The sequence below is a fragment of the Hemibagrus wyckioides genome, unplaced genomic scaffold, assembly GCF_019097595.1.
Source record: "Hemibagrus wyckioides isolate EC202008001 unplaced genomic scaffold, SWU_Hwy_1.0 Contig4, whole genome shotgun sequence".
Classification (NCBI taxonomy): Eukaryota; Metazoa; Chordata; class Actinopteri; order Siluriformes; family Bagridae; genus Hemibagrus; species Hemibagrus wyckioides.
In genome coordinates this window covers 293,382-305,000 of record NW_026690802.1, presented here as the reverse complement: position 1 = coordinate 305,000, position 11,619 = coordinate 293,382, and the positions used below count along the sequence as shown (strand labels likewise).

At 37.6% G+C, this 11,619-nt stretch overlaps 2 protein-coding genes and 1 long non-coding RNA gene across 8 annotated transcripts in view; all 3 read right to left on the bottom strand.

Moving 5' to 3' along the window:
- The window catches only part of LOC131350517 (uncharacterized), a 5,767-nt gene extending 1,809 nt beyond the window's left edge, over positions 1-3,958 (bottom strand). Inside the window, exons 1-4 of one of the 3 annotated variants that reach the window (XR_009204273.1) lie at positions 1,904-3,957; positions 1,495-1,584; positions 233-274; positions 1-81 (exon numbers count right to left, since the gene is read on the bottom strand). The exon at positions 1-81 is cut by the window's left edge and continues 1,809 nt beyond it. Coding sequence is in view for 1 of the 3 variants with exons in the window: in XM_058385512.1 (XP_058241495.1) it covers positions 1-81; positions 233-274; positions 1,904-2,303 (523 nt within the window). In the remaining 2 variants the exon portion in view is untranslated. Of the gene's footprint in view, positions 82-232; positions 275-1,490; positions 1,585-1,903 lie in introns of those variants that run through there. The other 2 variants (XM_058385512.1, XR_009204272.1) reach the window with 2 other exon arrangements.
- The window catches only part of LOC131350516 (protein jagged-1a-like), a 21,766-nt gene extending 11,449 nt beyond the window's left edge, over positions 1-10,317 (bottom strand). Inside the window, exons 1-2 of one of the 2 annotated variants that reach the window (XM_058385511.1) lie at positions 10,146-10,317; positions 8,907-9,215 (exon numbers count right to left, since the gene is read on the bottom strand). In XM_058385511.1, coding sequence (XP_058241494.1) covers positions 8,907-9,215; positions 10,146-10,226 — 390 coding nt within the window. In that variant the 5' untranslated portion in view covers positions 10,227-10,317. The remainder of the gene's footprint in view (positions 1-8,906; positions 9,216-10,145) is intronic. The other variant, XM_058385510.1, reaches the window with a different exon arrangement.
- LOC131350519 (uncharacterized) lies at positions 4,001-7,899 on the bottom strand. 3 transcript variants are annotated; one of them, XR_009204276.1, is made up of 8 exons: positions 7,166-7,899; positions 6,493-6,603; positions 6,058-6,199; positions 5,483-5,664; positions 5,119-5,190; positions 4,453-4,540; positions 4,183-4,285; positions 4,001-4,035 (listed from the first exon to the last, which is right to left on the bottom strand). It is a non-coding gene; the product is annotated as an uncharacterized LOC131350519 (long non-coding RNA). The 3 variants fall into 3 exon arrangements; XR_009204274.1 differs by lacking the exon at positions 7,166-7,899 and having other exon boundaries at positions 6,493-7,054; XR_009204275.1 differs by lacking the exon at positions 7,166-7,899 and having other exon boundaries at positions 4,472-4,540; positions 6,493-7,054.
- Positions 10,318-11,619: the final 1,302 nt, after the last annotated feature.

The following is an 11,619-nucleotide window of genomic DNA, read 5'->3' as shown; positions in this document are numbered from 1 at the left end:
TTGCAAGGTGTCCCTTTAAAATATGACTTTTGAAATGCTTCATGACAGCATTCACTTCATCTGGGCTCCATGATTTGGCCACTGCAAAATAAATAATAAATAAAATACAATAAATAAATACAAATAAAAATTATATACACAGATCACACACATATGCATGTTTTATTTATATATATATATATAATTTTTTTTTTTTTTTTGAGCAACAAATATACCCAAATGTTTAACATACCTCTGGAGCTCTCAGCTTCATTCTGATTATTTTTTCTTTTCCCTGATGGAAAAAAAAACACTCAAATGTATTCCAGCTCTACAGTCCAAAGTGTCTAAAAATATTAGCAGACAGGACTACTCTGGTCATGAGTAACATGTACAGGACCACATTTACACTGATTTACTGCGGGACAATAATTATAATAATATCACACACACACAAATATACACTATGTTGCCAAAAGTATTCACTCGCCTGCCTTCACATACATATGAACTTGAGTAGCATCCAATTCTTAATCCATAGGGTTTAATAGGAGTGTGTTTATGGGAATTTTTGACCATTCTTCCTTTTCTTTTTTGACCATTCTTGCATTTGTGAGGTCAGGCATTGATGTTGGACGAGAAGGTCTGTCTCACAGTCTCCACTCTAATTCATCCCAAAGGTGTTCTATGGGGTTGAGGTCAGGACTCTGTGCAGGCCAGTCAAGTTCATCCATATCAAACTTGCTCATCCATGTCTTTATGGACCTTGTTTTGCTCACTGGTGTGCAGTCATGTTGGAACAGGAAGGGGTCATCCCCAAACTGTTCCCACAAAGAGCATGAAATTGTCCAAAATGTCTTGGTATGAAGCTGAAGCATTAAGAGTTCCTTTCACTGGCCGAGCCCAACCCCTGACAAACAACCCCACACCAGTTCCAACATGACTGCGCACCAGTGCACAAAGCAAGCTCCAGGTTCTGGAAGAATGGTCAAAAATTCCCATAACCACACTCCTAAACCTTGTGGAAAGCTTTCCCAGAAGAGTTGAAGCTGTTGTAGCTGCAAAGGGTGGGCCAACATCATATTAAACCCTAAGAATGGGATGTTACTCAAGTTCATGTGCATGTGAAGGCAGGCGAGCGAATACTTTTGGCAATATAGTGTATTTGTATACCTATGGAGCTGTCAGCCTCATCTGTGGGGTAACAATACAACTAATATTGTTCATACTGTATTTTTGGCATCTCTTCAAAATATTTGTAAAAATGACAAAAGAAATTAAAATAGAGGAATCAGTAAGCAGTCTTAGCAAGTGCCAAAAATGATTTTATCCGTACCAGACTTGTTACATCGTTAATCTGAGGCGTCCCTATTTAGGCTAATTTAATAATTTTCTTCATAAAGCCATATTGACTACAAGGAGACCACTGAAGTGGGCCTCCAGTGGCAATTTTCTTTAGTGAATACACTATACCACTAATGCACACTGGAATAAAATTTATTATATACCCCTTACTTCATGGACAGGATCTGAATCTTCATCATCTTCATCACTTATTTCTTCCTCATCTAATTCCACATCTATTTCATCTATAGAAAAGCATATCTGACAAACACCCACACGTGTGCATTAAGTACACATATATTTATGATAAACTTCCATTATGTAAAGAAATGACAGGCACTTAAATAAAATCTCAAGTTTATGAACATCAATATTTATGTCATACTACCTCCATCCTTTTGGTCTTTTTGTTTTTCCTTTCATGTTTTTCAATGTTGCCCTTCTTCTAATCACTTTAATTATTTTTTTATTGTACATAGTTATACATTGTTTACCCAAATCTCACTGCTTTAATGCTATTGCCTAATTTAAGGTATTCATGTTAAGCACTTAACATTATAGTATAAATTCATGGACATACCTTGAATTTCAATTTCATCCAGAGATTTTCCTTGGAAACTTGTGAGAGTTCCTTTCTCCATTGCCAGGAGCAGCTTTGAGATTTTTGCAATTTCTATAGTTGCATCTGGCAACCTGATGCAGTCTTGTCCTCTAAAGAAGCTGGTTGCTGAGCACTTTGGTCTTCCAAACAGGAAGGTGTTGTCCCTGTCTACTTCACATGCATCTCTCTTGTCTACAAGAAGTTGTATTGCTCTGACAAGTTCAGGGTTTAACAAAATAGCAACTTTTCTCCCTCTTTTGCCCATTGTTTCTACTCTGCTGAACTGCTTGGACATTTTTTGCTCAAATGGAGAGAGACCGACAGCTATGTCCTCATGGAGTTCAGTCTGGTCTCTTTTCTTGAAAGACTCAAGCATCATTTTAGAGACCTCTCCTGCACGACGTCTGTTGAAGACTATTACTTGTACAAGTGTCACTTTGGCAAGTTCTGCATATGTTTGTGAAGACTCATGATGTTTTAGGCTTTAGGCTCAAAAGCATCAGCAGATTTCTTCTCTAGGTATTGGTGGAGAAGCTGCACATCCTGTGTGAATGGTATAGTAGATGGTTTGTTGAACTTTGATTTGCTCAAAGTAGCAAGAGCAGCATGGGAGATGTGTTCTGCCCATTCACTTGAGCACAGTCTTTTGAATCGCTCTGCTGCTTCAGTCATACCATCATTCTCTTCTGCGATGGCCCTGCAAAGAATAATGTCACCAATCTTGTTGAGAGAATGTCCTAACTTCAGTGCAAGACTTGGTGTCTTATACAAGTGGCTCTTCTCATCGTAACCAGCAACATCTTTCACAGCCTCTATGACTTTGTAAAAATGATTTGGTTTCACAGCATCTTCAAAACTAAATATGGAGTATTTTTTTCTTAAGCTTAGCAAGAGTCTGCCCATTTCCCGGACCTTCTGTCTGATGTATTCGGATTTTGTTGGATCACTTCCATACTTGTTGTAAAGACACTGACTCAACTGGAGTATGAGAAAATCATTTCGAACTACAGATGAAATGTCATCATTCTTCATATTTCCCAAGATCTTCCACACCTCAGGAGATACTGCTTGGGAAAAAGTTGATTCTGACATATCAGCCAAAACTAAGACTTTGGCTTTACCAGTTGCTTCAGACTCTGAAGACATCTTTGAAGGACATCTCCATGTATGGCGCCACAGCTCCTTGCGAACAAACAGGCCTTTACAGTACACACAGGGCACATATGTTTTGGCTCTCAGTTTAATCTCTGATCTTCCTGGCCTTCTTCTAATTTTCAGTGGTCCACTTTTATTTTCCATAACCTCTTGATTATGTTCATAGTTGCCTCTGTTCCGTAGCTTCTCAAGTAACTTTCTTCGGTCCTGGGAGTGTTTAGGGAGCAAGAATGCGGCAGCAATTTCTGTCTCACTGTCTTGATGCTTTTTAAAGTGACGGGCGATTTTTGACTGAGGTTTTTTGTATACATAACAGTAATTTTTTGGGTGGAAAACATTTTTGGGGGGGATTCTTTGGGGCTTGGCATATTGTCAATTGTTGACTGTTTATCAAAAGATTTTACTGGTGTCTTCTTAAAACTCTGAAGCGTCTCGGCGTTTTTTGTGGTAGTATCATGATCATTACCGGCTACATAGTCACAAAAGAGTTCTTGAGTGGAGCTGGATTTATCACTCACCATGTCTTGCTCAATGGATGAAGAGTGAGTGAGTTGTGGAACACTCTTTGCCCTCTTAAAAGACTCAGATGGTGTGGTCTTATGAGATGGTAGTTTCTGTGTCTTGACAGACAGACTGTCATCACTATCACTGTTTTGTTGAGAGTCCGGAATGAAGTCATCAGAAGATTCATTGTTTAAAGATTCAGGGCATGGAAAATTTGTTCATCAGAGCTGGTTTCTTCAAAACCGGAAAATTCAACCTCTGGCTAAAAAAAAACAAACCCAGTAATAATAATGATGATGATAATTATGATAATTCAATAATTATATTAAAACCTGTGTCAGAAATACTGTACTTATAGTCTAGCATGTTTTAATGTCACTTTAAAATGTTAATAGATTATAGGTTTAAAAAAAAAAGCATGAAGCAGGTTTTGTGCCATGATCTTGAACATACTGAAAAATATTACCATGCATTTCATTTAGAACAACAGAAATAGCAGGAAATTATATGACAAATCCATTTGGTTTTTGAAAGGGTGAAGAACACATAAATAAATTAACACATGTACAACCATATATTTGAGGTAATTAGATACTTACATTTGCAAGTTAAACAAAGCCATTTTCGACCTGACACAGGTCCAGTGCACTCTTCACAAGAATCCAAACTGGAGATAACAGCACTGTGAACTTCATGGTGGCACTGTAAATGGAAAAAATAATTTGATTATTATAATTTATCATCTTAACATTTTGGACATATAACAATTTTGTGCCACTTTTTTATACAGTCTAAGAAATGAATGAATGACTGAATGAATGACTGAATGAATGAATGAATGAATGAATGAAAAATCACATGACTGTTACATTATAAAGTGCAAGTTACTATTTCATTTCCAGTCCAAGCTGAAACTCCTTTCTTGGCAACTGTAGTTGAATCGCCTTTAAAGGGCACCTGCAATTAGATGATTATATGCTGTTGTTATAAAACACGTTTATTTGAAAGTATCACCTGACTATAACAAATTAGAATAAATACATATGTTGTTGTTTATTCTTTAAAGCTGCCCCCCACCCCCCAAAAAAGCATTTAATATGTAGATATTATACAAGCAACCCTTAACAAGCACAAACACCTCACCTCTAGCTGAGGACAAAACAAAATTTAACAACTAATTTTATACTTTTCTTGGACAGCCTGAAAGTCACTGCAGTTATTGTTGCACTGAAAGCATTTCCATGTTCAAAAGTGTACACATCAGGTGTACACCTCATCTACCACTTTTCCATCAAATGTGTAAAAATGTGACGGTCCTCATAGGGAGAAACTGTCCTTACAGTTCATGTTAGCATCACGCCCATCCCCGATACACAAGTGATGAAGATGAATGAACAGAGAGGGCTACATTTTACTCAAAGTTTGAGATGTCACAACAATGTCTTTAAGACACCAGTCCAAATAATACAGTCTAGTGTGATGCTCAACCCCTCTACATCTAACAGTGTGTCAAGAAGGAAAATATGCTCACTTACCTTCTCTTTCCCTGAAGTGGAAGTATCGATACTACATTCAGTCTCTCTCACTGATGTGTCTTCACACAGCAACTGTAAATGTAATAAGAAAAGGTATCACAATGTGGAAATAATGCCTGCCAAGTGGCCACCACAATTAGTTTTAGTATATACAAGTATAAACAAAACGTAAATATCTACTGTCACTTTTTCAGCTCTGTTGTGTACACGGCAGAAATGAAACAAACATGCACAAATATTTTAAGTTCATTTTTTACAGTAATTGGCATAATCAAAAACTAAATACACAAATAAATGCGTAACAAAATACAACATGGTTGACTTTCAATAATAAAAACACTAAAAAGTTTAAGACATTACATACCCTTGGCCAAGAGGAATCTCCATAGTTGTATGTAACCTCGTCATCTGGAAAGATATCTCATACTAAATAGGCACAGGTGTGGCCTTCCTTCAACAATTATTGTCTTCACTTTGCAGTTTGGATTTCTGTGATCATCATTCACCAGTCGGCCTAGTGTTCCATCTCCTTTGGAAGCATCTATGCTGTAAGAAAAATAGTACAAGAAAAAAAAAAACTTAAAACATTCCTGACTGGAACATTAGGTACTAACTGAATAATGTATATTTTGGGGATTACGCTAACCTTGGTCTCTTTAACCTATTGTCAAATAGATATTATGACCATTAACATCCCTTCCTAACAATAAATTTAGTAAATTTAAAAAGGTGGGATGATCCACTCAAAGTCACAAAATAATACCCTTTTAGCAATGACCCTGTTGTCCACCTGACCACCATGTCATTAATTGTTATATTAGGATATCATTAGAATAATAATAGTAACAAAAATATTCATTATTGTTGCTTTTTTAGAATAACATGAAACAGACAGAAAAAAGTTTTCAAAATTAAAGAAACAAAAACCAGCCAACTTACCAATAACGTTTTCCATTCCATGTGAAATCTAACCAGTAGCTGCTTTGAATGTCTTTAACATGTTTACTTTGAGAGAGAATCCCACGATATTCAACAACAAAGGTGGACGGTTCAATGTGTTCAAGTGCAAACACACCTCTCCCTAAAAGGACAAAATAAAAAACTGTTATAGAATTTACCAACTTATACTTTCAAAGAGTTAAATTCTGTAAAAATGTGGAATGTAATATGAGGTGAAGTAACTGTGGAAGTCAAGCATCAGTTTTCACCACTATGACTTTGATTACACTATTTTCTGTAAACTCACATTAAATTTAAGAAATTGTCTTGACATTTTTTTTTAAATGTTTGGCTCTTCAAAGTCTATACAAAAATGTGGCTCACCCCAGACTAAGATATGTAAATGTAAAAGTACTATTGTGATGCATAACTTACCTTTAAATGTGTTGATTTCTCGTCCCTCAATGAAGGCCTTGTCTTTGCCTGACAATATGTGTTCTTTTGCATCCTCTTCAGGTTTTATTCTCCTTTTTCTTACCATGTTGACTGAAAAAGTTTAGAGAACATAAGTATAACGTCTTTATAAATTTTAGTTAAATAACATTATATCTTCACATTATTGTCAGACTATAGTGAAATCTGTATCCCTAATTACACAATTTTACAATTTTACATATAAATAATAGTTGATAATACAAATAGTTATTTTGCTTTAGCTAAGTTTCTGTTATATACTTGTAATATATATATATGATATCAAAATCATTATAAAAGTGTACAAATTGTTCATACAAACTATTTATGACTAAATTAATTTACTCAAGCATTCATCACTATATTATGTCAAATATGTCATTAAACATGCCTATGAACTACTTGGGAATTTCGTCTGTACCAAAAAATTAATTAATACAAATTATTCTAATTGCCTCCCACGTGGCACATAAAATAAATGTGTTGGAGACACTAATGGAGTTGTGGATGATGCTAATGGAGTTCCTAATAGATATTAGCCTTATTAGCTGGCATACACATAGTTTAAAGCTATCCAGCCTAAAAATCTGTCTGACTCACACCGCCATAAAGGTAAATAAAAAAATGTTCTTACCTTCAGCATGAGCAGATGACACTCTTCTGTCGTTATTACAGGTGAAAACTTCGCTGCAATTAAGCTAATTTAGCTTAATTATTATTAATCTCTCCACCACACATCAAGTCCGCACGTTCTTTGACGGACATCAAAAGCAGCCAATCGCTGATGAGGATCCCGCAGCTCGACCAATGACCTCCGCAGGTTCAGAAGGTCGCTGAATTTGACGGACATCAAAAGCAGCTTTTTCTAGGCGAAGCACAAGAATCCCGAGGCAAAAGGCAAGATTCCGAGATAGCGAAAACCTTCCAGGAGCACTGACGAGGAAATTCTGGAGGAAGAGACAAAATTTCCGGAGCAAAGGAAAAGATTCTGAAGACATGAGACGAAGATTCTGGAAGCACCATAAAGGAATCCTGGAGCAAGAGATAAGATTCCGGAGTCAAAACCCGAGATTCTGGGAGTGAAGGACGAATCCTGGCACTTCTGAACATGGCAAAACTGATTGCGGAGCCAAATTAAGGATACCTGAGGCAACGATGAAATTCCGGATGCAAGCGAAGGATTTCGGGAAATATAGGCAAAGACCGGATTCCCAGAAGCAAAAAGGAAGTATTCGGGAAGCGAAAGAAGAATTCCGGAAGCAAATTCCAGAGGGAAATTAAAGATTCCAGAAGCAAGGGCTTGATTGAGGAAACAACAACAATAAATTTGGCAAAGCGTGCAAAAACAAATAAAAAACAAATAAATAAAAAAGTCTCGTAAAATGTTTTTGGCATGAAAAAATGAAAGTTTATATAAACAGCTCTGATCCTGGAGCAGCTGTCCTGTGTGTGTGTGTGTGTGTGTGGAGTGTGCGTGTGTGTGTGTGTGTAGTCAAATGACGGCTAGGAACATGCACTTGGGTATGACCCGTAGTCATTTTTTCAGAGCAGTCTGGAGTCCTGCATCAGTGTGAGACATTCACTCAGCAGAGTGAGAAGTGTGTGTGCGGCTCGCGTGGTGTGTGTATGTGAAGTATGTTTGGACGGACTGGACGTAAGGGAACTCTCAGCTGTGTGACAAACTCCACACACACACACAACCAAAGAATGACAAATGTTCAAATCCCCTCAATTTTCCCTTGTGCTTTCAAATATCACCAACATTAGCTAGCTAGCTAATTAGCCAAAATGCAATGTTACCGTAGCAACCGCTACAGTAACAAAATATAACCTAGCATAAATTAAAGCAGCTTAGCGCTGCGGCTAATCCATCCCGGTTACTGTGACATCATCAAGTCGAAATCATTTGCATATCGGAAACCGATAGGTTTTCGTTCCAATATGCAAATGAGTTTAACAGAATCGGGTGTGCACTGAAATAGAGCCAGATCTACGGAGTTAGACTTCCAAAGCGAAGAGGGAAAGACACCCTGAGTGATAGAGTGTGTGCTTTAATGAGGATGAGACTACATTAGTCGAGTGCTGAAGGCCACTTGATGTGCTGATGTGAAGAGAGAGTCAATATTTGTACTAATCCCCCCTACGCACACAGACATACACACACACACACACACACACACACACACACACTTCTTGGCAGGTCCAAGTAGCTTCCCGATATTTGCGTGGACTTCAAACTCACTTTAATTTCTGGACAGAGCCCATGCACTCTGGCACAACCGAAAACCGCCACAAACAAGCGTGAGAACGGGAACCGCTCTGGTAAACATCAACTGTCTGCTTAAGACATATTTATACACTGAGGTCAAACTCACCAACCAGGGGAAGCTGAATGGCAGCACGATGCGAGCCTCGTCGTTCTCCGCCAGGTTCTTGGGCGAGATGACGTTCCCGCCGATCACCGGCGTAGATCCACTGCCGAAACTGCAGGGTCCACCAGGGGTCACCTTGGACTGGTACTCCTTAAGGCACAGGCGGAAATACGTGTCGCACTCGTCCCACGTGCATCTGTTGTTGTCCGCAGCGTTCCTTGTGCCATCGCAGCACAAGCCACTCTGCAGCTCCCCTTTGACATTCCTGACCGACAGCACACGGAACTCAAAGTAGCCTGATGCTTCACACAGCTGGGAACAGGAACAAGAACGGAGATTGTTAAGAGCAAAAAAAAAAACCCAGACAAACCCTTTATTTAAAGATGGAATTAGTGGCTTATTTTATGCCGTTTATAGCATGTAAGACAATGGGCATGTCCAAAACAGCATGGCAGGACGTGGTCCAGAAATTTGGAACAGACCCTAAATTTGTCATTCATGCTCCAAAATAAAAATGCTATAAAGAGGGATCTGAAAACAAGGCAGTAAAATTAACCTAAAAAAAAAAAAAGAAAAAAAAAAGGAAAAGAAAGAAAGAAAGAAACTTTTTCCCCTCCGGAGTGGACTATGCTCTTCTGACCATTCTTCTCGGTGACGCTAAAAATCATTCATCTAGCATACAGTAAAAATAACATTACTTTCAGAAAGGCATTTTGTGGTTCACTCTTTTTCAAAACATCACCAAACCTGAACGGTTTCTCCTTTCCAGGAACTGCTTTTGTCTTGTTTGTTTTGTTTTGTTTTTTAGATGGTGGTAAATATAAAACAACAGATTATTCATTCTGGCAGCAATCAAAAAGTTTTCAAGGAGCATGCATGGAAAAGTTTCTCAGGGATCTGCAGATAGAGAGAGAGATGGGGGGGCAGTGAAGGTTCTACTAGAGAGCATTGAAGGCTGGGAACTGTTTCAGGAATCTTTGCAACAGGGTTTCTGGAGAAGAATCGAGATGTTTGTTTGTTTGTTTGTTTGGTGCATGCTATTCTGACAGGACAGTACTTGGGTAAAGATCAGGGCGCACTTTTGGTTTCTCACGACTGGTAGGTGCGTAAGGTGCGCAGTTTAAAAAGTTTCTACCAAAAAATGACGCAATAAAAAAAGAAAACTAATAAAATGTTACGCTGCGTTTTTTTTAAGCGCGTGAGCTCTTCGAGCACTCGTGCACGTCAGGGCGCATAACTTACCTCCGTGCAGAAGATCAGGAGATAGACGCAGGCGGCGGAGGAGAAAGTGGAGCTCCGTCTCCGCATGGTGCTGTTTCTCATGTCCTCTCCTAATGCTCTGCTCTAGTGATGTTTCGTTTCGTTCATTTTGAACGAATCTTTCCCATGACTCGAGAACACTGAGTCGTCTCGTCGAGTGAATCGTTCATTTTGTGTTGACTGCGCATGCGCAACATCGCATAAGCTCAGTAAACAGAAAAGATGAGTTCACCTTTGAGTCTTCGGGTTTGTGAAGTGACATGATCCGCTTTATTGGATACAGAAATGAGTTCATTCTCAAACATCCTTACAGTTTTTTTTTACTCTTACTGTTACGTGATGCATTATAGCTTTTTATTTCCTACAGACTATAAATGTGTGAATATCTGTCATTATGGTTCTTTTCCATAACACTAAATATTTTAATAAAGAGTTGGTTAATGCTTTAAATTTCATTAGGGAAAATCATTCTTGCTTTCTTTCTTTCTTTCTTTCTTATTTATCTACTTACTTTTTATTTTATTTTATTTTATTTATTAACTTACTGTTTATTTATTCTTTGTATTATTTATCTGAATAAACACCAGCTAACCCTGCAGTGTAGAAAATAGAAATGTATAAATTCATGCATAAATCTGAGTGTTTTTAATCCATATGCAGTTATTTAATAATATAGAATCTGACCTAAACATAACCTTAATGCTGTACCTTAACCTTAATAACTTTTCTGTTATGCCCCTGTGTCATTTATGAGTTTATGAGTTATCAGTATTATACCAGCAAATGCACAATTGGTGGCAAAATAAACAACAATAGGTACCTTGTGTTTGCAGGTTTAGTTTATTTTAATAAGTAGTATTTGTTTACAGATAAAGACAGAACAGGCAAATTAGCATTTCCAGGTAAAATGTGGATTTATTTACTTATTTATTTATTTTTAAAAAACCCTCACACACCGCACATATCCTCAAGAAATATTAAACAATAAAAAAGGAGAATTATTATTTTTCAGAAAATGTTTATTGCACAAATATTTTGATAATTTTATAGTTTTATAATTTAATACCTTATAAAGTCAATAATACTAATGTAATATTGTATTTGTCATAAGATACTGAGACGGGAAGCAGTCACATTACAAGAACGAACAACATGAATCCAAAGACTTGTTATATAAATTAATCTTTTCTGTTACCGGCTCAGACTGCATTGCCTTAGCCTATAAGGATGTCAGGTGAACGAAAGACTCGAACCCGAAGACTCGAAAGGTGAGTTAATCTTTTCTGTTTCCAGCTCAGACTGCGTTGCCATACGGGGCTGTCACGTGATGAACAAACTGATTTGAACCGAATGCGTGGGAGATTAATCATTCTGTTGGGTATACAGGAGACGGCATGGCATAGCTTAGTTTAGGATGTTACGTGACAAATGAACGAACAAATTCGACCCAAAACAT